We start from the raw sequence: 26,458 nt of genomic DNA, 5'->3' as shown, positions 1-26,458 counted from the left end.
AAACTGACATGTGGGTTCCATGGGGTTTATTATTTTTTCCCGGATCAAATTGCCACGTAAGCGTCACGTCAATGCCACGTCAAATGAAGACTGAGTCAAATTAACCACGTAGGCGCCACGTCAGCCAAAACCGCCGTCCAAACCGCTGAGAGACCTCATCTGCACTGGTTTTGACAATTGAGGGACCCATTGTATCTGGTTTTCTGGTTGAAGGACGAAAATCAGATTCGTAACAAATTAAGGGACCTCAGATGAACTTATTCATATGTTGTTTTACTACTTAATCTAACGGTGCAAATATTTGGGTGATTTTACGTTGAAAATCTGTCGACACATATGTAGCCCCTCCCAATTGTTAAGTTACAAATTTGATATATTTTAGCAGAAACGAAATATGCAGAATGCGAGTTTTCCATTTTTGAGATATTTTAATTTGTATCTGCATTTTCATTTGAGTACCTGTAATATTCACATTTATATTTTAGTCCCTAATCAGGTCAGTAGTCGGTTCCCGTTGAAAAAAGTAAGACAGAAAGGTGCTGAAAAAAGAAAAAGAAAATCAGTGATCCTTTTGATATGTTTTGAAAGTGTAGAATTATGTTTTGAATTGTGGCTTTGTTCGTTACTGGAGGTTCCCATTCAGAACAGTGCGCATGGAAAACGGAACGGTCCATTAGCGCGTGATTAATTAAGTATTAGCTAATTTCTTTTTCAAAAATAGATCAATATGATTTTCTTAAGCAACTTTCGTATATAAACTTTTTTGCAAAAAAAACACACCGTTTAGCAGTTTGGGAAGCGTGCACATGGAAAATGAGGCAGATGGAGCTGGGAACTTGATTCGAACACACTAGCGAAGGGTGGCCCGATCTTCACGACAGTAGGTAGAAACCAATGATAACTTGCTGTAGAAACAGTGGGTAACTAGCTTTATACCTGCCAAGGTTGGATGCGACCAAGCGACGGGGAGAGAGACACCGAAACCGTGAGGACTTCGACTCGATCTCCGAACGACCGCAAAACCACAATCCGGTACTAATCCTCACAATACGGTGCAGCTGAACTGGAAGCCGTAGAGCACGAACTAGGGGACCTCAAAGAGATCTTCCTCACAAGTCCAAGAAGAACTCGCAAGAACAAAGGGGTGTAAGATACTCAAGCAGCTCGGCTGCAAAAACCATTCAGGTTATCAAATCATCAAAAGCTGTTTTCTGGAAGCACATAGGAGATATTTCTACTAGGAACAACCCTCCTAGATAGGTATGAAACGTCCTGAAAGTTTGAAGGACATAGGCTAGCCCAAAGGTCTCAACAAGCGAATTCCCGAGAATACTCGCGCGTCTGTTTGGATAGTGAGCAGCCTTCAGTAAAAATGTCATTACTCCTTATTGGGAAGTCCAAATGACATGGGGTAGGTTGCGTTGGAAAGCTAACTTAATAAGATTTCACACCATGTGCATAATGCACTGCGAAATATTGTAGATTGATACAGTTTTGCATGGAAAGTTGGAAGTCTTGGCAAACTGTTGGCCTTCAAAGCAGTGTCCACTAATATGGCCATAACTCTTTAGTGGGAAATCCAATGGACGAGCGGTTTGTTGGGTGTGAAAATAGACTCAATAAGCTTTCCAGAAAGTGCTCATTCACCTTCATAGCTTTTGAGAATCAAAAGTTATGACGATTTCTTGAACTAGTCCGTTTTGAAGCTGAACTGGTCCGTTTTTACTGGTCCTTTTTCACCGTCCGATTCAGCTTCCTCTTGTTGCATATTCATAAGCACAACCAAAGTAGAACGTTTAGGTAGTATAACATTCTCATCTATAGATGCATCTAATCAGTCCTTCCATTACTTGATCACGTGTAGCAGTAGTTGAACTTGGTATAGTCATAACTGGGATGTCCTCAACAGAACTACTCCCTCCGTCCCAAAAATACTCCCTCCGTCCCAAAAATACTCAACCTAGTATTAGATAAAGTTTTCTAGTACAACGAATCTGGACATACTCTTATCTATGTTCATTAAACTTTTTTGGACGAAGGGAGTAGAACTATAGAAACACAGCCTTAGTGTGGTTAGGTGTTTGCTTAATCCGTTTCCGAGTCGTTTGCGTCCCTAATTATAAATATATGTCAATTGAGATGTTAGGTGAATAATGATACAAATCTATATACCTCAATAAAAGATAACAGTGATAGTTATGCTACCTGCATTCGCATGTTTTATAAATTAGTTCCCAGTATGTCCTCCATTATGCAATAGTCTAATATATGTTTAAATATGAAAAACATATATTCAAATAAATGTGTACTTTAACATAGCAAAACATGGATATTTTGCTAGTGGACAGTAAAACCTACTATTTTTCCCCCTTTCTGCGCGAGCACCCTACACCTTGCGACTACCAATCTGTAGTTTTGCATAGGGGATGGCATTGTTCATGCATAACAATATATATAGATAACACAAGCATGCCACTGTTATATCTTGTACAGCGGCAGCAAACTTGTTAGCCTGGTTAGGTCCAGGCAACAAGAATAAAAGGACATGTCAGGAAATAGAACGAGCTTAAAAAGAAATGCTTGGAACTGCAAATGTGTTACACCCAAAAGCTACGATAAGCTACAAAGTGGGTATGGCAAAATTGTTCATTCTGCACACCTTTGGTCCCTGGTGTGCAAAAATTTCCCCCAAACGCAGCACAACTTAAGCCCTTGAAACCTTTTTCTTAACAGCCTTTGATTTCCTGCTTTTCTTCTGCTTCTTGTATTCCTTGTACAAGTTGATGGATGACAACGTGTGGTTCAGCTCAGCTCTCAATCTCTCATTCTCTGAGATACCTCTTAGTACCGCAAAATGATTTTTTAACTTCTCTTTGAGTTCATCTCCACCCGCAACGCAATCTGATCCCTCGAGCGCTGCAGGGCTTAGGGCAACAAACTCCTTACCACGCCTCTTCTTTCTGCAGTTTAGTGGCAACAATTTATTCGCTGGTTTAGACAATTTCCGTTCCATTGACAAGTCTCTATATGCTTCTAGAGGGCTTGCATTTGAAATTGGAACAGGATTCTGTGTAGGATTCAAATTGGCCATGCTCAAGATATTTGAGGCCATTGAGGAAACAGAGGAATCGTAATGCTTCTGCAGAAGGCTAAGCTCCCATAGGACTGAGGCAAGTGCCCCACTCAGATAAGGATCTTTAGCTTCTGGGTCATATTTCTGCACAAATGAAAGGTAGCATTATTAGGTAAACACAAGCTGTAATTGATGTTGATGAATTGCACAACACAAGGGTAGACAAATACCGCAACTAAGCAAGACAGGGAGCCACCACCAGAATCATTTTCCAACATGTTTCTGCACTTGCTATTCTTTTGAAGAAGATGCTTCAGTGTGATTAATGCTGAAATATTGTTCAAATATGTCAGCAATTATGTCAAAGGAAATGAAACAGATGTTTGTACTTAATACATATTATGTACTGTCCAGGAAGGAAAAACAAACGTACCCCAATGGATCTAATATTTGGACTACAATCAAGGTAGAAAGACTGGGAAAGTGCAAGGCAAAACAAACACAAACCTGCCATGGCTTCTGCAGAACCAAAGGACAAAGCAAAGGTTGCTAGGCGTTTAATGAAAGCAGCTGCTCTTATCATATCCTGCTGTTTGCCTTCCCAGAGAAGTGTCTTCAGAGCATCAGCTAATACCTCACCACGATCTCTGGATAGAGACAGAAATCAGGTTGTGTTCTTAAGTTACTTGAAAACTTTGCAACAGCTATCTTAGACATAACCACCATTCGATTTACCAAAAAATGACAACACGAAAACATTCTGAAAGTGTATTGTTGATGGAAGACACAAAGTGGACCGCCATAAGCCATGAATTAAACATGTTGGTCACTGCTGCCTCCACATTAATAAAATGGTGCTTACCATATGCAAGACTGTATAATGTTCTTCTATTATACATTATAATCGGCATTGGAGTACATGATAAAATGCATTGTCAGTAATCAGCATGGTTATGTGGTATAGCTGTACATAACTACTTCCTCCGTTTCACAATGTAAGTCATTCTAGCATTGAACATCAATATGAATGTGGGAAATGCTAGAATGACTTACATTGTGAAACGGAGGGAGTAGTTATTTATGAGTAATAATAAGCATTTCAATGGTGAAACACTGACCAACAATAAGTAATGTAAGCAAAAAATAACGGAAGAAAAATTTGCTATGATGCTACCTATCCATGAATCTGTGTTTTAGAAAGGACAAGAGTATATATATTTCTTCCCCATCACCAGCACCAAAATAAATAGAATTCAAACCTGTCAGGCCGATACTCCAGAATGAGGTTAAAAAGCTGCACAAAGAAGTCTTGCAGGTCTACATTCAGAGCTTCAAGGTTGCTCCTCCAGACTTTAAATGCAACTATGCAGCACTGCAGACGTTCTGATACAGACAGTGTATTGTCATGTACTGTGCCAGAGTGATGGTCGGTATACCCAGAAAGCTTCTTGAGGCACGCGACAAGTTCACCCATGAAATCCAAATCAATTAAGTGTGAGAATTTTCCTAAACCCTCCAAACATGGAGCAAGTAGTGGGTGTGAGCCATCTGGGGAGACATTAATGACCTTGCCCCTGATGATGATATAATGACTGTCAGCATAGTAACTTTATTCCAAAGTAAGTGAAAGTTTATCATATTGGATAAACTCGAATGGTACAATGCCAGTAATGAAATTGTTATGGCAAAAACTAGTGTGACAACATTAAAGTGCACATACCTGGAATTTGAAATACTCATGCTATGCTTCAAAATCCGAAAGTAAGTCTCAAAAAGAGCAGAGAGTGCTTCTTTCTGTATCCTTCTCCTTTCCTTTGGATCAAGAGTAAAGGAAACAGATCTAAGTTCAGCATCAACCTGCAAAAATAGTAATAATAATAAATAAGTGAATTTCTTATACAGTTTGAGCTATACCTATCAAATTATGCAACAAATGTTACCTCTTCTCTAGCCTTTGAGATCAATTCCTGTTTGGCTTTCTTATTATCACTCACTGGCAATTGCTTTGGGACTTCCTGGTTTTGTCGTCGTTTGTTCTTCTTTGGTTTTCCCTTTTCTTCCTCTGTGTCATCTTTTCCAAGATCATCATCAAATCTCAAAGATAGGAAGACCTTACAGAAAAAAGTGGCCACGATTAGCACATGGAGTTGATTTTCAGCTATGTTGGATGAAATGGGGCAGTGGTCAGCAGCTAGGAATGAGCTGCTGCCCATAGGGCCCAAGCTGGTGAAGTAAGTCCATTAACATATTAATTGCATGGTGAAGATGCGACAAGACAAATAATAACCACATATCACATGTAATAAATACAAATATTGGCACATACCTCAATGCTATCAGGATGAAGCTGGCAATCGTTTAGCTTCACATGATCAGCAATCAATCTCACAGCTTCAACAGTTGCCTCACCACGATGCTTTCCTTCATCTACAAATAGAGACCTTATCGTTTCACAACACATTTTCCTACAAAGAATTGGGGGAAATGCAAGAATGTGAGGACAACATTAAATGGAACAGTTGGCTAAAAAGGTAACCCAGTGTTTCCCATCATTTTAAGTAGACAATTTAGACCATCAGATGATCAAAAATTAAATAAATAAAAAACAGATGATCCACAAATCAAACTACACAAGACATTATTCAAGGAAATCAGTTGCACAGCTAAATCAACATCTAACAGGAAACAATGATTTTGATATAAATTAATACAGGTTACGTAGTCAACCTCACTGCATCATCTGGAGAACTTAAATTTCTTGCCACGCTGGCAAGTATACTTTCACGGAAGTTGAAATGTGGAGCAGTATCTAGTAAAGTACACATGCAACGAACAGCCAGAGCGGAAAAATTTGGTTGCTTCTCCAAGGAGATTAACTTTTGCAGGTATGCCTGAAAAAGCATAGAAGAGCAAAGGAAAATCAAACCCAAGAAATATAACTTCTGAAACTAACTTCCGAATGCAAGGAAAATGTAACTGCATTCGGCTATAGTGCATGGCATGATATATGCACGTTATACACATTATGTGTACCTTTTCAACAAGACAATAATCCTCTTACATGGGGAGTTGGGAGGCAAACAAAAAATATGGGGAACAGGCAAAGGTTGAGAATTTTTGTAGCTCAATGTTTTTGTACCATATTCATCCCCATGCAAATCAATTTCAAACAACAAAATAAATGATGGAACCATTCAAACATAATTCATATGAGAGAATTACAGAATAAAGGATAATGTCTGTCACTAATTAAAAAGCAAGGAGGTGGAATGAAACCTTGTAGGAGCGAAGAAGTGTGTATTCATAATATCTCATCTTTTTTACATCTTTTGAAACCTCTACCGTAAGCTCTTTTTCTGTCAACTGCCTAATGCGGTAACTGCAGCAAACAGAGAATGAGGCATGAGAAAGACACCTTAATATGTAATCAAAATACAAAATGAAAATCAACCATCACATACCTAGGAATAATGTCCCTGAACACAGCAAGCAAGGACATCAGACTAAGTTTAACAACCTTCTGGTCTTTGTCATTGCATATGTTTAACATATCATTTAGAGATCTAATATGTGATTCAGGATCTTCAAGCATAGACATCCCTATTTCAGCCAGCTGGGCCTTCTTTTTCTCAAATAATTCCTCAGCTGAAAGTTCCTCCTTCACCTCCTCCTGTCAATCGGAGCAAGTACAAGACATATGTGAAAAAAAAAGCATTAACTAACAAATAGCAACATGGTGATTTTAAGATCTTGAAGGGTTGAAATTGTGGGCCCATCATTTGTTTTAATATTGACCCAACATTTTACAAACATGCTTTTTTCTCCATGGTTATTCTTGCACTGCATTCTATAGGCTGTATGATTAATAGTTTAATACCCAGAACTCATATACATACTGTGATGTTCACAGTTCCGTACCATCTGACCTAGCGTTTTCTCGAAAAATCTTAGCGTTTCATGTCAACAACGAATAAGCCAGAGAGCACTAAACTAATACAGGTATGACAGTCAAATTATATATGTGGATGTATGTTGATCAACAATGATGCATAGGATACTTCCATACTGACAAAGTTGCAATCAAGCAAGGCCAAATCATATATTTTTTGTGCTACCGTTATGAAGAAGGCATATATATAGTACATAGCATATGGTTTTTCCAACAACCAAAGCAAGGAGGTCGAGACAGCTTGTCTTCCTAACAGGCATTAAAATTATGTATCATAAGCAAAAGGCTTGTTGAAAAATGAATCTCTGTGATGCAAAAAAAGAACAAGGTAATACCAGCACTTTTGATTGTAATTTTCCATTTGAAGCTTCAGTTTGAGCTTGCACATTTTGCAATTTACCATCTCCCTTTTTGCTTTTGGATTTTTCCTTCCGTTCTCCCTTTTGAATAGTTTGTTTGGAATTTCCTACTTTGTCTTCAGATTTAGATTCAACATTATTAGAACTGTCATCAAATCTCGCTTTCTTGGCTGCACGGCAATACAAATATGTTAACTAAGTAGAATAGCACCAAGTAGCATAGGCATATGACAAAGGCATCTTTAAGCTTCAAAAGGCATCATTCAGTAACACATAGAAACTGATGCATATAGCTTCTTCTGTGCTTAATCAAAATTAATATCCACAGAACAATATTTGTGCCTTTTCTCTCACTATTTGGAGAAGGTCTTGCCGTGATCTTTCAGTTACACTGAACATCTAATTTATTTAAGGAAGCAAAGATCATTATAGCCAGTTCCATACAAACTAGTATGCGTTAGTCCTTTAAAACAATGGATACATGACCATACATGCATAACAGCATAAGCGCCAAAATTTAGCTCTTTCATAGAAAAAGAATGGTGGATTCTATGTACTTGCCAGCTGAAATCCAATGTCCAATTCATTCAACCTGGTACACAGGACTGCATGATTTGCGAATGAAAAGGCCGAAAGACCTAGGCTCAATGTACCGAGTGAATTTGTTCAGTACCCTTGGACATGTCAACTAGTTTTTATAGCTAGATCGGTCAGTCTTTCTTCCACTTGTATAGTTTATTCCAATCATTTACATTCCCAGGGGACCATTCCAAATACAAACATTTGTGATTAGGCATTGGCAATGCATAGACAAATTTCGCTTTGCAGTTCAACATTTTCTCCTCAGTACTGCAACTGTGACAACGAGAGTAGTGGATTTGGAAGTAACGAGTTTGCCACACCCTTTTACTATTCAATAATATCGAAATGTCCTACCCAATTACTCAATCCGTCCCAAAATAAACAAACCTAGTACAGGATGCCCTGTCCAAATTCGTAGTACTAGGATGTGTTACATCGATTGTTTATTTTGGGATGGAGGGAGTATGTATCTATAGGAAGAGATGTGCAATTCTTACATTGCATAAGGACTATGAATTAGAGTGAGAATTGAATTCTTGCATTCGAATAAGGACTTGAATTATAGTGAGAATTGAATCGATTTAGTAGTGTGTCGCGGCAGCAGAACAACAAATAAGATTAAAATAAAAGTATAGTACCGTTGTTGTAGACCAGCTCCCCTTGCAGGGTCTTGACGGGGAGGGCGTCGACGCGGTCGACCTCGAAGTCGTCGTCGTCGTGGTTCTTGGGCCTGAGGGCCTCGACCGCCTTCCTCCTGCGCTCGCGCTCCTCGTAGAGGCGCTCGACCTCGTCCTCGTCGTGGTGGGCGACCCTGGTGACGTAGCTGTCGATGGACTTCCTGTCGAGCGTGGCGAGCGCGCGGGCGTGGCCCTCGTTGCCCCTGAAGAACTCGACGTCCTCGTCAGAGACCACCACGTCGTCGTCGTCCACCTCCGGCGGCAGCTGCGGGGGCAGGATCACCTTGTCCTTCTTCTTCTTGCTGCTGCTCTTCCCCATCGCTGCCGGTCCTTGGCGAGGCCGCGCGGCTCGGTGAGAGGGAGAGGGAGAGGGAGAGGAGGGTTTTAGCTAGGGTTTCGTCCGCGGCGGCGAGAGGCGGCGCGCGGAGAGGTGAGAGAGGAAATGAGGAGGAGGATGGCACGGCAGCCTGCGGGGCCAGCGTGGAGGAGGCCTTTTTGGCGCCGATGACCGGCCCAGTCGGGTGGGCTGCCGCTGACGAGTGGGCCGTAGGGGCGGCCTCGCTGGATTGCGCCGACCCAGGAATTTTTTATGGAAAAAAGTTCATTTTAACAAAATAACTATAGGTTGTCTTTCTAACTAAATGTCCAACACAGTTCCAATTTCCAAAATATAAAGCAACATATGAACTCAAGCAAAATTATTTGTTGGATTAGTAGATAGACGAGCACCTAAGAACAATTCACGGATACATTAGTAGTTGTTGGACTAACAGTTCGATGGAGTTGGATTTACGTGCGCACATCCAGAATTAGAATTAGAGGTATGCATGTGTTTAGATGAAAAAAATATCAGCTTAGCCCCGCATGCCGCCCATGCCACCTACTCATGCAGATAAACCTGCGACCTCCTTCCCCCTGCTAATGCGCGTGGGTATCTGGTCTCTGAACAAAAACGGAGGGAGTAAAACTTATCTCTAGATCGACGCCTGCGAAATCGGCATGGTTTGTTAGTTGTTACAGCCGCCAATCCACACCCGAGTGGAGTCTCGACCTAGTACCACCCACGCACCGCACGCCACACTGCCATTATATATGTTGCGCTGCCGCCACCCTAGTACCATCTCGACATGCTTGTGCTGCTCGATCTCGATATGTATCAGATCGATCGATCGGAACGAGAAAAAGGGGAACAAATTATGGAGGAAATCGTAGGCCGAATTTTTTTTCATCTAAACACATGTGGCTCCCTAATTCTAGATGTGAGCACCTAAGGTTGGGAATTCTGTTTCTAAGCAACATGCATATGTGACCATATCAATCAGGTTGAGCTGATGGCCAGATGCCCAACAAAATAACTAGGTTGTCTATTTAACTAACGTCTACGTCTGATACACTTCCAATTTCCAAAATAAAAAGCAACATCATTAGTAGATAGATGAGCAACAAAAGATAATTTACCGGTGCATTAGTGGTTTGTTGGACTAAAGTTCGATGGAACAATCAGTACACACGTGAGCATATGTCTACAATTTTAAATACTGGATTTACGTGCTCACATCTAGAATTAAAGGGATGCATGTGTTTAGATGAAAAAAATATCGTCTAGCCCCGCATGCTGCCCGAGCCGCCTGCTCGTGCGGATGGAGCCGCGACCTCCTCCGCCCTGCTAATGCACATGGGAGGGAGTAAAACTTACCTCCAGATCGAGGCATGCGAAATCGGCATGATTTGTTAGTTGTTACAGCCGCCAATCCACACTTAAGTGGAGTCTCGACCTGCTACCGGCCACGCACCGCACGCCGTGCTTCCACTATACACGATGTGCCGCCGCCACTTTAGCACCATCTCAACTTCCTAGTGCTGCTCGATCTCGATATCTATCAGATTGATCGAGCGAAACAAGAAAAAAGAGGAGCAGATTATGAAGGAGAACTTAGGACAAAATTTTTTCATCTAAACATATGCGGCTCCCTAACTCCGGTTGTGAGCACCTAAGGTTGGGAATTCTGTTTCTAAGTAACATGCACATGTTACCATGTCAATCAAGTTGAGCTGATGGCCAGATGCCCAACAAAATAACTAGGTTGTCTATTTAACTAACGTATGATACACTTCCAATTTCCAAAATAAAAGGCAACATCTGAACTCAAGCAAAATTGTTTGCTAGATTAGTAGATAGATGAGCAACAAAGGACAATTAACCGGTTCATTAGTGGTTTGTTGGACTAACAGTTTGATGGAACAATCAATACACACATTAGCATATTCCTACAGATTTAAATGCTGGATTTACGTGCTCACATCTAGAATTAGAGGGATGCATGTGTTTAGATGAAAAAATATCGGCTAGCCCCGCATGCCGCCCATGCCGCCTGCTCATGCGGATGCAGCCGTGACCTCCTCCGCCCTGCTAATGTGCGTGGGTATCTGGTCTCTGAACAAAAATGGAGGGAATAAAACTTATATCTAGATCGAGGCCTGCAAAATCGGCATGGTTTTTTAGTTGTTACAGCCGCCAATCCACACCCGAGTGTAGTCTCGACCTATTACTGCCCACGCACCGCACGCCGCGCTGGCACTATATATGCTGCTGCCGCCACCTTTACACCATCTCGACTTGCTTGTGCTGCTCGATCTCGATATCTATCAGATTGATCAATCGGAACAAGAAAAAGGGGAGCAGATTATGGAGGAGAACTAACCGAAATTTTTTCATCTAAACACATGCGGCTCCCTAATTCTAGACATGAGCACCTAAGATTGGGAATTCTGTTTCTAAGCAACATGCACATGTGACCATGTCAATCAGGTTGAGATGATGACCTGATGCCCAACAAAATAACTAGGTTTTCTATTTAACTAAATGTCCGATACAGTTCCAATTTCCAAAATATAAAGCAACATCTGAACTCAAGCAAAAATGTTTGCTGGATTAGTAGATAGACGAGCAACTAAGGACAATTCACCAATGCATTAGTAGTTTATTGGACTAATGGAACAATCAGTACACACGTGAGTATATGCCTACAAATTTAAATGTTGGATTTGCGTGCGCACATCTAGAATTAGAGGGATACGTGTGTTTAGATGAAAAAAATATCAGCTAGCCCCGCATGCCGCCTGCTCATGCGGATGGACCTGCGACCTCCTTCCCCCTGCTAATGCGCGTCGGTATCATCTGGTCTCTGAACAAAAATGGAGAGAGTAAAACTTATCTCTAGATTGAGGCCTGCGAAATCAGCATGGTTTGTTAGTTGTTACGGCCGCCAATCCACACTTGAGTGGAGTCTCGACCTGCTACCGCCCACGCACCGCACGTCGCGCTGCCACTATATATGCTGCGCTGCCGCCACCCTAGCATCATCTCAATTTGCTTGTGCTGCTCGATCTTGATATCTATCAAATCGATCGATCGGAACGAGAAAAAGGGGAGCAGATTATGGAGGAGAACTAACCAAAATTTTGTCATGTAAACACATGCGGCTCCCTTAATAAATTCTGTTTCTAAGCAACATGCACAAGTGACCATGTCAATCTGGTTGAGCTGATGGCCTGATGCCCAACAAAATAACTAGGTTGTCTATTTAACTAAATGTCCGATACAGTTCCAATTTCCAAAATAAAAAAAAACACCATCTGAACTCAAGCAAAATTGTTTGCTGCATTAGTAGAGAGATGAGCAAGAAAGGACAATTCACCAGGGATTTAGTAGTTTGTTGGACGAACAGTTTGATGTGATGGAACAATCAGTACACATGTAAGAATATGCCTACAAATTTAAATGCTGGATTTGCATGCATACATCTCGAATTAGATGAATGCATGTGTTTAGATAAAAAAATATTGGTATAAAAAATCTCCAATGGAGCAATGGATATGGAACTAATAAATAGCAGGGTTCAAAATTCCGGGATGAAATTTACGACATTTTGGTTCTATCAGACCCCGATATGATATTATTACATCCGAAATTTTTATTTTTTTCAATTTTTTTTGTAAATTTGGCAATATTTTGTTCAAATTTTGTTCAAAAATTTAAATAATTTTAGTACATTGGTACCCTGATAAATAGTGCCTCAAACAGTTTGAATGACAGTGTATGCTTCGTTAGAAACTCGAACAACTATTGGTACCTGTATCTTCTGCACTAATTAGTGTTGGAATTAATGGTTGGGTCTTAGCCCATTCAAAAATTAATTCTTTAGAAAATCATAAAGGTCCACCTTATAAGATGGCATGTACCGGGAGACCTTCATATATGATCAGAAATGTTGATGCTACGTACCTATGTATTTGTTCTCGTCCTCAAAGAGTGCATGGCTTCTCACAGGCCCATTACAAACAACTGTACCCTTTTCCAGTGAAACCTCTCCCAAAGCCTCTGCCACTAGCATCACCGTTCCTTGAACTATTAATTCCTCATCAATACCTTGTATGCCTCATTCAGCAGTAGGGTGTAGTCATGCATGACCCTGAAAATTCAAGTGCGAATTTCACGTTTAAACTCCACAAGAAAGAACAAAATAAGCTTGATATCGATAAAGGTATAACATTTCTATCCGGGCTTCCAAGAAACTAAAAACTGAACCCTGTAGCTAGCAACACCAAAATCGAAGTAGATGCGGATGCGGATGGACGACACACCTTGTAGCCAGCAATATCAGGATATGGTGTCGTTTCTGGAGCTTCCTGTAAGCCTCCTTGATCTCCTGAGGCGTTGAATTAACCGTCACTCCCAGCACTTGGTAGTAGTCCTCCCTGGCTTTTCCCCTTTAGAGCTGCAGCACCTGATGATGCTCTTTGGTCTGTACTTAATTGGTCTAATCAGTTCATACTGAACTGATCCATTCCTGAGCTGCATGCGATAATATTGAGTGGAAGTACAGAGGCTGAAGAATCCCACCATTTGTGTCTTTCAGTATTTGGTTACAGTCGACTGGGGATAGCTCTCTTCAAATATTTGCTTCAGATATCTCCATGTAGCTGTCCATTTCAGAGAACATATATTTATAAGAACTTTCTGATACTTTTCAACTTCTTGGCTTTATTTAAAGGGATAGGACCAAAAGCAAGCAGACCACTGATATTTACATTATCATTGCAGAAGCAAAATCCAGTTGATCAAAATAACCTTTAATGGTTTTCAGTAGCCTAGGAGGCTTATTTATGATCATAGTCAGATTACACTTATTGGCGATAAAATAAGCCCTATAAATTAGTGTATTGTGAGTATGAAAGCAAATAATAAAAAAAAGGGCGTAACGTGTTATACATGTCCCACGGCCCGTATATCTTACTCTACAACATTGCCTGATTGACTTGGCTATAAAATATACATATAGATTACATCTGTGGTCTTGTCTGTACTACGTATAGCTTCCCTTCCTTCACTGCACCCTCAACATCCTGTGGGGACCCATAAAGCTCCTCAATGGCATGACCAGCCCGTGCAATGCTCGAGAGGATAGATTTTTGGAATCCCTGATCTGTAATGAGGGGGTCGGTGGTGTAGTCGAGTATGACTTCATCTTCCTCATCCATAGGGACACTGAAACAAGCAGTCAGCTTAGTTGTAATGCCAAATAAATTCTTGAGCGAACTACAAAAATTATGATGGACTTTCACTAACCTATCATACAGTCCTGCTCCAGCATACCCTTCTAAATCCTCACCGTTGGAATCTGAACGAAAGATGATTGATCTCTTTATGAAGAGACCAATTGGCTTGCTTGGGAAACCCAGTACCTATCAAATGGAATGCATTTAGCTCAGGTAGACCTTAACATACAATTTCAAGTGGTAATAAGAAATCTTTTACCTTGGGAGAGTCAAGGTCGTTTTTCTTACATACAAAGCTCATGGCGCGACCAGGATAGGCTCCTACAAGTGTTTCTCCAAGCCCTTTCACCACTTCAGCATATATCTCAGACGAATCTCCCGATGATGGGTTAGTAGTATGAATGACAAAGGCATAGTCTGCATTGACAATTTCTTGTACAAGTACAGCCATGGAAAGGTAGTCATGATCAAGCTTCACCTTACGAGTGCTAAAATATGCTCTTTCATTCCATTTTGACGCCCAAACCTAAATACAATAAAGTTAGATATCTGATGACCACTTTTAGAAAGGGCTTCTTTAACATTCGTATTTTACGATTAATAACTCTCCCTACCCATAACAAATCCAGGTGCCATTTGTGGTGTCAAATGATCCCATGAATATATTATGAGAAAATGTACTCTATGCAAAGAAGCTAAAGTTATATGCAAAGAAGTCCAATTCCAGTATTTAAACTGGTAAAACGTATTCTAAAGAGCTAAAAGAAAGAAATAAGAGAGATATATGTCTGGATCTATCTCCGGTATGAATGGTAGGACAGCAGACCTTTTTAATTGCCATCCATGCTTGCTCCCAACGTTGGTCACCTTCATCTCCAGGCCAGGGCATTCCAGAGCCTAGCATCTTCTCCTTCAGTTCCTTGATCTGGTAAACAAAAGAAATAAGCCTTGTTCTTCCAAACAGAAAATTTAAACAAAGTAAAGATTTAGGTTTTTGATTGGAACAAATGCAAACAAGAGTTTATGTTCTATTTTTTCTATTGAAATATGCGGAGATGGAGAATACTTAATCAGCTTTATGTTGCGCTATAATATCTTACCAGTTGAGTAGGAGCAGTTAAATTGAGAACAGTTTTCCGTATTTCGCCTAGAGCACTAAAATCATCTTGAGCAAGTTTTCCCTTCAGCATTTGTATGGTTTGCGCGACTTCCTGCCAATAAAGAAAAAACAATCAACTGTCTCAAAAATCATTACATATTCAACGTGTCATTGTAAACCAGCTAATTTAGTTGATGTAATGCAATGAGCTAGACCTACCGGCTTCTGAAGATGCTACTAAAGGATCAATAAATAATTGCCTGCTAGAAACTTATCTGGGTTTTGCATACAAAAGAGACCTGTGGAATGCAGAAAATGTCGTTTGATAGAAACATAAAAAGAACTTTGGTTGAGAATATCAAACTGTACATTTGTTTTTTATTTTTGTAAGTATATGTTGATCTTGAAGAATAAACAGGCTCATCACACAATCACAAGCTCCTGTCAGTATTTAATGTTCACAAAAAAATTGCCAACCTTATTGATTTCATCAGACAAAACCTTCTCAAAGGTCCCAAATGGAATCGCAACTGATGTAGGGACACCAACCCATGAGGGTACTTTTCCTTTGAGGTATGCTACGTTGCGAGACTTGGCCCCAACCTGACAATGAATAGTGAAGCTAGCTCAAGGTCAAAGGTAATGGGAAAAAGAATAACAACAGCTAATGCGGCAAAGTCTTAATTCAAAAAGAAGTCGATTAATATAACGGAGTATAATTGTTTTATTTACCATTTCCTCAGAGAATTCTTCTGCTGATATTGCATATTTTCCAAGAAACTTCTTCTTGACTAATGACACAGATGGCACTGCCTGGCCAGCTTCTGCATTTAGAGAACCTGATTGCAGTTCACTCTCTGGAATCTCCCTATCAAATGGTAGATACTAGAATGTAAACATTTGATGGACAATTAAGCAAAGCTGTGCATTATCAAGAAAAAAACACTAAAAAACTAAGCTATTAAAAACTGGTTGACTTGACTAACTGAAATCACCACATGGTGATAGTAAAGGGACTTAAGCTGCTGGTTATCTATGGGCCTGTTTGGGGGAGCTTAAGATTCGGAGAAGTAGTTGGTTGGTAGCCAGCTTCTGAGAATCTGGAAAAGCTAGGTTTTCCAGCTTCTGGCTTCTAGTTCATTTTCTGGATTCTACAACTACAGCTTCTCAGAATCTGGACCAAAAGCTAGACTGTTTAGGGGAGCTGCTGATTCTGGGAGAAGCTGCAGAAGCTAAAAGCTCACCCAAACAGGCCCTATATAACCGAAGATTTTATTAACCCTGTAAACCAAATCTTACTGGCCATTGTTATGGTATTGAAACTGTCCTTCAAAAAACAACTACCAGTAGTTCCCAAGAGATTTAATTATCCTCACCCTAACCGGAACTTAAGGTATTAAATAAAAACGATCTAGTCTCATAGAAGAAACCTCTGAAAAAAATAAGTTACTAGCATGATGAAATCCGTAGCATAGCTCACACATCATCAGATATATCATATATGTAATTCACAGAACAATAACAAGAATTACCTATAGGTGATATCTGCAGAAGTAGGTTTGAAGGAAAACACTTTCCCATCATGTCCTTGGAGTTCAGACAAGGTGTTAGGATCAAAGCATGTTGCAAATAAAACCTTCAAAAAGAAAAGATAGTCAATGTTACATCAATAAAAAAGACGAATCTTATTAAAGATTGCACATAACTGTGAACTGGGAAAACCTTGCAATTCCTTGCTCGGACTGATACATGGGAGAGAACATCTGGCATATCAGGTGTAATAACACCAACAACTCCATCTGGTATTTCTTCCTCTCCCTTGACACTCTTTGCCACAAGGATAGTTGGTTTATCATAGGATTTGTTTTGAACAGCAAGCAATTCATCAACCACTACAATGTAACCTGATACTTCAACTGGGCTTATAACCTGCCAACTGTTAGGCAATAAATGTCAGGCACAAGGTAAAGAATACAATGATAATCAAGAATTTGCAGTTTACCTTCCAAGCTGTGCAACATTCCTAAGAACAGGATCAATCCGATTCAGAAGAGCAGACAGGGTAGCAGCTGATCCACCACGAATAATTTCTTCTGTAAAGATATTAACCTGCCAAAAATGATACTTAAGACTAGTTCCTAAGTGTCTGGATAGAAAAATAGCTGAAGTTCCTAAGCACTTACTGCCCATTGGTCAATGTTAAGTAACGAGCCAAGATATTCAGCTGAGGGCTGCATCAAATTATAGTATTGTTCTCCCTTGCTTGCAAGGGCAAGTCTGGTTCTGTCCAGAAATGCTTTAGCATAGAGAGCCCATTGGTTGTTTTTCTGTTTAGCCATTTCCAAGGCTTGATTCCATCCCTTCATGACACATACTAGGTTAGTTTGCATTTTAAAAGTTTGTAATGCATAAATCACAAATAGTTCAAATAAAAAAGTTTCTTTTAAAAAACTAGTTATAATCACTCCAGTCCATAAAGAAAGACACTTTTGCATTATATGCCACTCAACCATAGGCATCTTTGTAATGCGAAGATTGGCTACATGAAAATGCTACAACTTCAGCTCCTTTTAACTTTGTCATTTCAGACAGCCACCATTACCAACAAGCACCTTTAACAATTATTTGTTTGATTGTATAACTTAATAAAATTATTAAACATACAACGACATTAATGTTTTTTATGGCAAATCTAGTAGTATCATCCACATGACAAATCCAAATAATTTTGTGCGAAAAAGAGATTAGAAAATTAAACTGATGACTGCATACATTCCAGTAAAACATCTAAAACAAGAACGTCGGTACCATATCCATACTTCCATAGTATCATTAACAGTGACTTTCATAATATTATTTTAAAAAATGTTTCTAATTATAAACCAAAACTGATGGTCAAAGTTATATACTGAAGACAGTCGATTCATTCTTTTTTTTTAATTATTTCAGGAAAAAAGAAAACTCAGGACAACAGCCAAACTAATTGCTACATGGAAAAAAGGATAACAAGCACAGATGAACAGCAATATGACAAATATTCTCAGCAGCTGTCTGATATACATAAATAGTTATGTTGTGCTCTGCCACTATTCGTATCTTTTATTAGGAAAATGGAACAACTAAGGTAAATTTCTCTAAACAATTGTGTACATAACATGGAAAAAAACAGAACAGTTGTACCTTTAAGCAATATAGGATATCTTCATTGTCGTCGGTGGATAAAGCAAGATTTTCAAGGACAAGACTGATGAAGTACATAATTTTCTGGATTAGATAAAACAGGAACATGACTTAATACATTTGAATCGTCAAAAAGACAAGATACAATGTGAGACAAACACATGCCATAATGTAACCTATAGCAACATCCTGTGTTAACCAACCTCTGGTTCTACATTATTGAGCTCCTCATATGATCTTTCAACTGCTGTCCTGAAAGTAGAATCAAGAGCAATGTCTAAAAAGATAAGATCCTTCATGCGTTCAGGAGAGCCAAGGAGCAAAGGGTGTAGTTCAGCTCGAGCCTCCAATAACCCCTGCAAGGTAGCATTTCAACATTGGCAACAAAGGATGCATATGGAAGTTGCAAAGACCAGATGGATTAGGCAGGTCAGCTATCAGTCATTTATAAGAAATCTAAGTATTGTCTTGTAATTTTGTTTTTCTTTATTTTTTTAGATAATGGAACGGAGGTAAACCCGTGGACATGGCACCAAATATTGCAAACATGCCTGGGTTTAGTATTGCTCACCTCAAGAAGTGGTTCTGCTGATTTATCCTCAACATGGTCAAGTACAAATTCAAGCAATTTCTGTTGAAGTAATGAATATTATGAGCTTTTAATTATGATAAATGTGTTTTTTTTAAAAAAAAGAAGGCAAGGATGTTTTACAGGAAATCCAGATGGCAAACCCTTCACTGGATTAATCTGAACACCAACCATGAAACCTTCACCCTGTATCCCAAAGAAACAATTACATCATATATAACCAAATGAAACTTTCACAGTATAACAGACATGAGAATGGTACCTCTGATTTGTATCCCATGCAAGTTGCTATAGCAGATTCAAGATCAGCACCAGAATGCACTGCCTAAGAAAACAGAAGTAGAAATGTACAATACTATTGAATCAAAGTATAATTATGAAAATGACAAATTTTCTAATTAGAAGACCAAGACAATATACTTGCAATACAGATCTAGCGGCACCATTTAATTGTTGGTCAAAACATACAAATGAATCTTGCAATCTTAGAATGAAATACAAATCTAGTGGTACCTTTTTATATCACTAAATGTATATATAATTAGCCTAATTATTGGTCAAACTTACAAAGTTTGAATCTTGGAATGTGTACGCCTGGTAAATTTGGTTGGATGGAGTAGTTTGATGTTAACACTTGCCTTTTATTAACAATGCTAGTAATAGGGGTGCTGGATAATGGAGACGATTCAAGAGAATGATTGGTAAACTATATGAAACGTAGAAACTATAGTGTGATATTTTTGTTTCATTTCCTTAAGATTCCCATACATGAAGGCAAAGAGATAAATTTCTATTCCTGCCGCAATTCCCTAAAATAATAATAGAAATGGGATTTCACTGGAGATGTCAATTATGCAGATTTTACTCTTAAGGAGCATGTTACCATTCGCAGTGATTGTATCAGGGTACCCTCCATCTAAAACGGACCAAAGCGAAACATTATCAATTAAGCAAAAAAGAAACATAAAGTTAGGTTTAGCTTGACCAGAGTCTCTTAATATCAGGACAAGCTCAGTACCAACGAGAGCAATCTAGCCTTTATCCTAATCTTTCGACCCTTATTCAGCACATATGGGACATAATAACATGTACTGTTACCAGAGAATGCCACCTTTCAGCATATGTGATTAGCAGTATATTGTTTAGGGTAGATCTTGTAATATTTCTTAACTACAAAGCAAAATAAGGCCTTTGCAAAAGCAAAAATTTACGTAAAATCGTAAAGATACTGCATAGATATCTCAATTATCTACGCCAGATGTTTGACATACCTTGAGGCTTCTCATATAATTGCCCAAGTCACGGAGTAAGCCATCTTTCTGTTCACTCCTGAAATTTGGCTCTGAATGAATCGGTCGATCATAGCTCAATAGACGCTCTTTTGTTATACCATCTTTTTTCAAGGTGTCCCAGTAAACACCAATATCAAAATCACTCTTGATATAATCAAGTAGGGCCTACCCATGAAGAGACACAAGTCCATAAATATCAAAACCCCAATGCTGAAATCTGTATGGCATTAAATATCTGCATGTCAATTACCTGGCAGATCACTACATCATCTGGGCTTGTATTGTTGTGCAGTTTCTGGTGCCACTCCTCCATCATTCCACCTTTGCAGTCATTATTTCTCTACAATACCAACCAACTAGTATTTATTGTTGTATAGTTCAAGTTGATCAACAAACAAGTTGATATTCACCTAGGAACATTAATTTACCTGGATTACTAATATCTCATCACGAATGCGTTGACCAACATCACCTTCACCTCCCCGACCAACAGCAGACATTATCATTCTTAAGATCTCCTGATATTGTGGGTAAGTTCTGTACATATTCTCAAGATCATCTGTAAACCTATCTTGTGCTTTGCTTATCTCACTGCATAGTTGTAGATCATTATGGATGTTAAAGAAGATGCAACAAAGTCATGTTTGTGTGATATGCAAATAGAATAGGTTCAGTCTGCTAAACAGCATTCTATTTTTTTTCCTGTTATGCTTTATTAGGACTAGAAGGTTTTTATTCCCATCACAAGAAAAAAGTACTTATGTAGTTAATTTGATTTCTTTTTGCACAGAGAGAAAATTCACTGAAGAATATGAAACAAGTATCTACCGTGGCTTCACATTGTAGTTCTTGTTCCATATTAGTTGCCTTGTAGCCATGAACCTAATCCAAACAAAAATTCCAATAATACCCAATAATCCATTATCTCTTGCTTGGTCAACTAGATCTGCTGCAATATTGAATCTGTAGAGGAATAAAGGTAGTTCAGGGATTTTTTTAACACACAGAACAAGTCATACAAGTAATAGATATTGTGTCACCTGACCTGTGCATAAGAGATCGTTGGGCATCTTCCTCTAGATCTGCTATTCTTTCAAGCAAGGCCTTAGCAGTGCCTTTACCAGCATCACCAGTATCCTTTAATTACGAATATATTCAACAGTTTATTAGTAAGTGATTTTTACCACAATTATTTAGATATTCTTATTTGACATTGAAAATTTTTAAGGCCTTGTTTGGTTACATCTGGATTCAATCCGGGCCGGGAATGAGAAGTATAGTAACAAATTTATGATAGATGTAATAAGAGACCGGGATTTATTCCAGATCGGGAACCAATTTACTCATGATAGGGACAACAAAACATTCAGATTAGTTCTACACCTCTTGACTAGTGGATTGATTCCCGGTCTCTTATTGTCCATATCATGAGTAAATTAGTTCCCAGCCTGGAATAAATCCCGGTCTCTCATTGTATCTATATAAATTTCTTATTATACTTGTCATTCCCGGTCCGGATTGAATCCGGGCATAACCGAACAAGGCCTAAGTCATCTCTTACATGCCGCTAATTGACACATATCAGTGAGGAAATGAGTGGAAAATAAGGGATATAGCAAATATTCAGTGGCATATGAGGAATTTATCCTTAAAACATGTCGTAAAAAAAGTTATCCTTAAAACAAAGGGAAAAAAGTTTCATGGTTGCTATGCAAAAAGTGGACAGAAGCAATTGCCTTTGTATTTTTTGCAACTTTGGTGCTGAAATCCAAGTAAAAGTCAGAGCCATTATTTTTCATCCATGTTTCACCAGACCGGAGAACAAAGGGCATCCGCTTGTATCCACCATCGTCAAGCTCGATCTCAACAACCTGGAAATGGGGAAGTACTTAGATGACAGGAAATGTAAAAGACAATGGAAAATAATAGGCTGATAAAATTATCCATACCTGACAATGCAGACCATTCAATTCATATTCACTGAATGAAGTTTCACATGCCTTGTCTAGCAATGATGAACCAGATGGCAATATGCTTGAGGGAGGTGCCTTCACAGTTACAAAGCACCCCATCAGTACAGGCCCACATTGTCTATTTCAGATGATGAGTTCATAGCTTTAGGAGTTGCAAACATGTTTGTTTTTACCTGCCACTCTCCATTCTCTTTTGACAACGCCCAGTGAAGTATAAGTGGCTCCATATAGTTTGTTGCCAAGTGAACTTTGGTTTTTCCTAGAGCAACGGTGGTAATTCCCTTAAAAACAGTTAAGCCAGATTAGATTGGTGGATGCAAGGTTTGTGAATATGAAATGTCAGTCAAGAATCCTAACCAGTATCTCCTTGTCACCGAACTTGAAAAGCTTTCTGCTTAGAACCTCACAGTTATCCTGCTCCTGTAATGACTTTGTGAAGAGATCCAGAACAGTGGGTTGTTTAGGAGTCTCTACTTGCGCTTCCATAACAGTAGGCTTGTGTTTTTTAAGTAGTTGCACAATATCTCGTTTTTTCCGCTGAATTCTTTCCACAGAAAAGTATTTTTTGTCCTTCAGCTGCTTGGAAACTTTTGTCTCAATGTTCCCTTTCAAAATTTTGTTCCTCAACTGCTCAACTGAGGTCCCCTTATCCAACTCAGACTGCAGTTCCTTCCTTGCTTCCTCAAACTCGACCTAGCGAAAACAAAATATAAATCTTCATAAAGAGTCACCTTAGCAAAAGCTTGTTGAGCTGATAATTTAGAGTAGTACCAATTGCTTCTCTGGGGCATAATTTGGCTTGCCTGCTTTCTCCCACCTTATGTAAGCCTGGACTTGTACAAGTTCCTCTGGGACTTTAGTAGTCACAGTGCTTTCAGATGCAGGAGCATTACTATCAGTTGCCTCAGGTGTCTTTGTCAGTTTCGCTCGTAGCTTCTCCAAAGAAACACCCTTGTTTAATTCCTCTATCAACTCAGTTCGTGCTGCTTCATACTCCTCCTAGAGAAAACCACATAAATAATGAGTTAGTCCATTGAGTTGTATAAGGCAAACCAAAACTAGTACTATCTCCGTTTTTCAATATATGACGCCATTGAATTTTTACATCATGTTTGACCATTCATCTTATTTAAAAAATTGAAGTAAATATCTTTTTTTTTGTTGTGGCTTGATTTATCACTAAGAAACCTTAAGCAATATTTATATTTTTAAGATTTGCACAAAACTTTTGAATAAAACGAATGGTCAAAGTTTATAATAAAAGTCAACGTGACATATATTAAAAAACAGGACATGCCTTCTCTTGCTCAGGTGTATATGACTGCTTTCCCTTTCTTTCCCACCGAAGATATGATTGTATCTGCACAAGATCCTCTGGAACCACAGTAGAAGAAGTAGCAGTAGATGTACCCTGCCCTTGATATTGGCTCGCTTGTAGCTGAATTTGGAAATTCTGGCCATTGTTTTTGTACCTGTCCAAAGTAGAGTGTTGTTATTTGATATCTTCTGCATTCCAAGAAACAGGGTAGGATGGGTAACCCAAAAAGAACTGACCAATTATTCCGTGCCTCATCAAATATGAGGAACTCAATGGCTTGCACTGCAGGATCATCTATCTCAATTTTCAGCGTGGAGTTATCACCTGACTGAAATTCGAGACAGGAATAGAAATTACTAACCATGTGCACTTACATTGCAAGACAGATCCGTCATGCAAGACTGACCTTTATAAAAGGCGTCCTAAGAGCCCTGTTCTTGTACACTGTCGTGCCATCTGGTTTCCGGGATGGTAGGAGCCATTCTCTAAGTACAGTCAAAAAGCTTTGTTAGGGATTACCAAGCCTTAAATCGAAAATATACAAAACATGTAACACAGAAGCATATATTGATATTGGGCATGCACGCACGCACTAGTCATCAACAGGGACAGAAGATAAGTCTCACCCTCTATCCGGGCGAAGGGCGCCCCAATGCAGTATCAGGGAGCCGCTGGTGTTAGTTGCCTCTAGATTGATCTCCACCACCGAACCCTGCGGTGCTGGGTTCAATGTCACCTGTGTTTGCAAAAATTTATGCAGCATATGCTCCATTAGAACGAACAAAAATCACATCAAATTGGTCGATCCAGGTGAACCCGCCCCCCACAAAATGCATGGTAGATCAGCAGCACCTTAAGCTCGGAGTTGGCATCCAGGGTGAACCTTCCGACAAGCTGCAAACAAACAGAAGCATAGAGAGAGAGTGAGTCACACCGTCGAACACGTGGCGGGCACGATAGAGCGAGAAAAAGCGCGTACGCCCGGGGAGGCGCGGCCGGTGGAAGCGGCGATGGCGCGAGGGGCGAGGAGGCTCCGACGGGAGACGGCGAGGGTGGTGGTGGCCGCGGGGAGGCGGCGGCCGCGGCGGAGAGCCGCCGGCGGGAGCAGCGCCGGCGAGGGCGAGGCGGGGCGCGCGTGGACGCCGAGGCCGAGCGCGCACCGCTCGGCCGCAGCAGCTGCCGCGGAGAATCCGCTCATCTGCACGAATATCAAACAGCTCGATCGTAAGGGCAGTATGGGATGGATGGATGGATGGATTCGGCTTCCGGGATCCGGATGGATATCTCTCCTTCCTATATCGAAAATAAACAAAAACGAAAACGCTTAAAAAAACGAAAACGTCCGGTGCACCGAGAAATATCGGACGCTCCATCTCATATAGTGGGTCCACCTTTTTCTCTTCACCGGTCAATCTATCATCGCTCTCTCAGCCATTCATTTTCCCCTCTTCTCTCCCTGTAACCGCGCTAGGGTGTGTTTGGTTGTGAGCAGCTTTTAAGTAGGGATTAATAATTTAGAGGGATAAAACTATTAAATATTTTGTTTGGTTAGTACGAAATATTGGCTCTTTTGAAAAACTTATTTATAAATTAGCCCGCGTAAAAAACTTAAACTAAAAATAAGCCGTGTGCTCAATGCTAGAGTGTTTGGCGCTAACACCTGCCAGGGAGGCGGCCCAGCCTTCCCCTGGCCTACGTGGCAAGGACCTCAGCTCCAAATGACTTGGCGTTGGAATGGCAGACCTTAGCGCCATTTTTTCTGGCACTAGGTTCAGCACTTAGCAACTTACACCTGGACTACTTTGGATCCGCGATCTCAGCGTCAGCCGTAATGACGTTGAGCTTAGCTATCTCAACGCCATTTACACTAGCACTGAGGTTCGGCACTCCGCTCGAAGCTTTGCTTCCCTGGCTCCTCGATCTCAGCGCTAGCCATAATGGCGCTGAGCTTAGGCATCTCAGCACAATTTACGCTAGCGCTGATATGGCCCCCCAGGGCAACTCTCACCTGCACTCCCCCCTAATTTCAATATCCATCAACCGAACGAACCCTAGTCGGGAGTAGGAAAAAGAGGAGCAGGGCTGGGCCGGGGTGGCTTGGCCAGGAAATTCCTCCTTTACATTACCTAAACAAATCTAAGCCATCTGATTTCATTTAAGATCTAGTCTTCAACTAAACTCCCTGTTAATTCCCACCGCCTTTATAAAATAAGAAAATGGGACTAAAAACCAAATTCTCATGTTATTCTCACCATCAATTTCTTGATCTAAACTTCCAATCATCTTTCCTTAAGTTGCCAAACAAGTTGTGAGGCAAATCGCGACGGCAAGCATGAGAAGTGCATCTCGCTCTCTGCCGTGCCGTCGGGATGCATTAGGTCGGTCTCCATCATCGTCGGCGCCTCGCCGTTGTCATATTTCGCTTGACTTCAACCATGCCAAGCTTAGGGACGCCGCATCCGAGGGGCACTAACCATGATGAGATCGGAGCAACTCGGCCTTTGCTTCCTCGACAGTGCCGCGGTGAGCTTGGCCTCCTCAATCTTCATCAACAACGACAGCAGGAAGGATGGTGTATGCAGCGTGGATGCTTCATGGTGTGCAGGTAAGCAAAAAGTTGCCAGCGCGGCATCTCGGCGCTAAAATGTTGTAACATACTAGCATTATGCTAGTATTTTAAAATATAATAAGTACTCCCTCCATCCTAAAATAACTTAGGGCCTGTTTGGGGAGCTTTAGATTCTGAGAAGCAGCTGTTTGGTAGCCAGCTTCTGAGAATCTGGAAAAGCTCTGAAACCTAGCTTCTCT

At 40.2% G+C, this 26,458-nt stretch overlaps 2 protein-coding genes across 3 annotated transcripts; both read right to left on the bottom strand.

Moving 5' to 3' along the window:
• Nucleotides 1-2,400: 2,400 nt before the first annotated feature.
• LOC4341106 (nucleolar complex-associated protein 3) lies at nt 2,401-9,050 on the bottom strand. The gene is made up of 12 exons (XM_015788747.3): nt 8,602-9,050; nt 7,358-7,551; nt 6,535-6,743; nt 6,350-6,452; nt 5,801-5,964; nt 5,400-5,538; nt 5,014-5,184; nt 4,794-4,930; nt 4,333-4,647; nt 3,581-3,720; nt 3,304-3,401; nt 2,401-3,217 (listed from the first exon to the last, which is right to left on the bottom strand). The coding sequence occupies exons 1-12, from the start codon at nt 8,957-8,959 to the stop codon at nt 2,705-2,707; spliced, it is 2,541 nt and encodes an 846-aa protein (XP_015644233.1). The 5' UTR covers nt 8,960-9,050; the 3' UTR covers nt 2,401-2,704.
• Nucleotides 9,051-13,757: 4,707 nt separating this feature from the next.
• LOC4341105 (alpha-glucan water dikinase, chloroplastic) lies at nt 13,758-24,854 on the bottom strand. Of its 2 annotated transcripts, XR_010742184.1 has the most exons (33): nt 24,630-24,854; nt 24,503-24,544; nt 24,277-24,386; nt 24,057-24,135; nt 23,887-23,978; nt 23,630-23,804; nt 23,104-23,331; nt 22,690-23,025; nt 22,506-22,613; nt 22,309-22,407; nt 22,096-22,230; nt 21,405-21,496; nt 21,188-21,322; nt 20,788-20,950; nt 20,610-20,699; nt 20,339-20,524; nt 19,330-19,392; nt 19,191-19,253; nt 19,050-19,109; nt 18,682-18,834; nt 18,479-18,562; nt 17,482-17,658; nt 17,301-17,407; nt 17,021-17,234; nt 16,831-16,934; nt 16,031-16,166; nt 15,776-15,901; nt 15,518-15,597; nt 15,300-15,410; nt 15,026-15,124; nt 14,459-14,725; nt 14,270-14,385; nt 13,758-14,188 (listed from the first exon to the last, which is right to left on the bottom strand). XR_010742184.1 is itself a non-coding variant. In XM_015787980.3 (32 exons), exons 1-32 carry the CDS (start codon nt 24,846-24,848, stop codon nt 13,984-13,986), a joined length of 4,374 nt encoding a protein of 1,457 aa, XP_015643466.1. In that variant the 5' UTR covers nt 24,849-24,854; the 3' UTR covers nt 13,758-13,983. The 2 variants fall into 2 exon arrangements, 1 of the variants encoding a protein (XP_015643466.1); XM_015787980.3 differs by lacking the exon at nt 15,518-15,597.
• Nucleotides 24,855-26,458: the final 1,604 nt, after the last annotated feature.

The sequence above is a fragment of the Oryza sativa genome, chromosome 6 (assembly GCF_034140825.1).
Source record: "Oryza sativa Japonica Group chromosome 6, ASM3414082v1".
Taxonomy (NCBI): domain Eukaryota; kingdom Viridiplantae; phylum Streptophyta; class Magnoliopsida; order Poales; family Poaceae; genus Oryza; species Oryza sativa.
The sequence above is the reverse complement of the archived record's forward strand: the minus strand, read 5'-3'. Positions and strand labels throughout refer to the sequence as shown.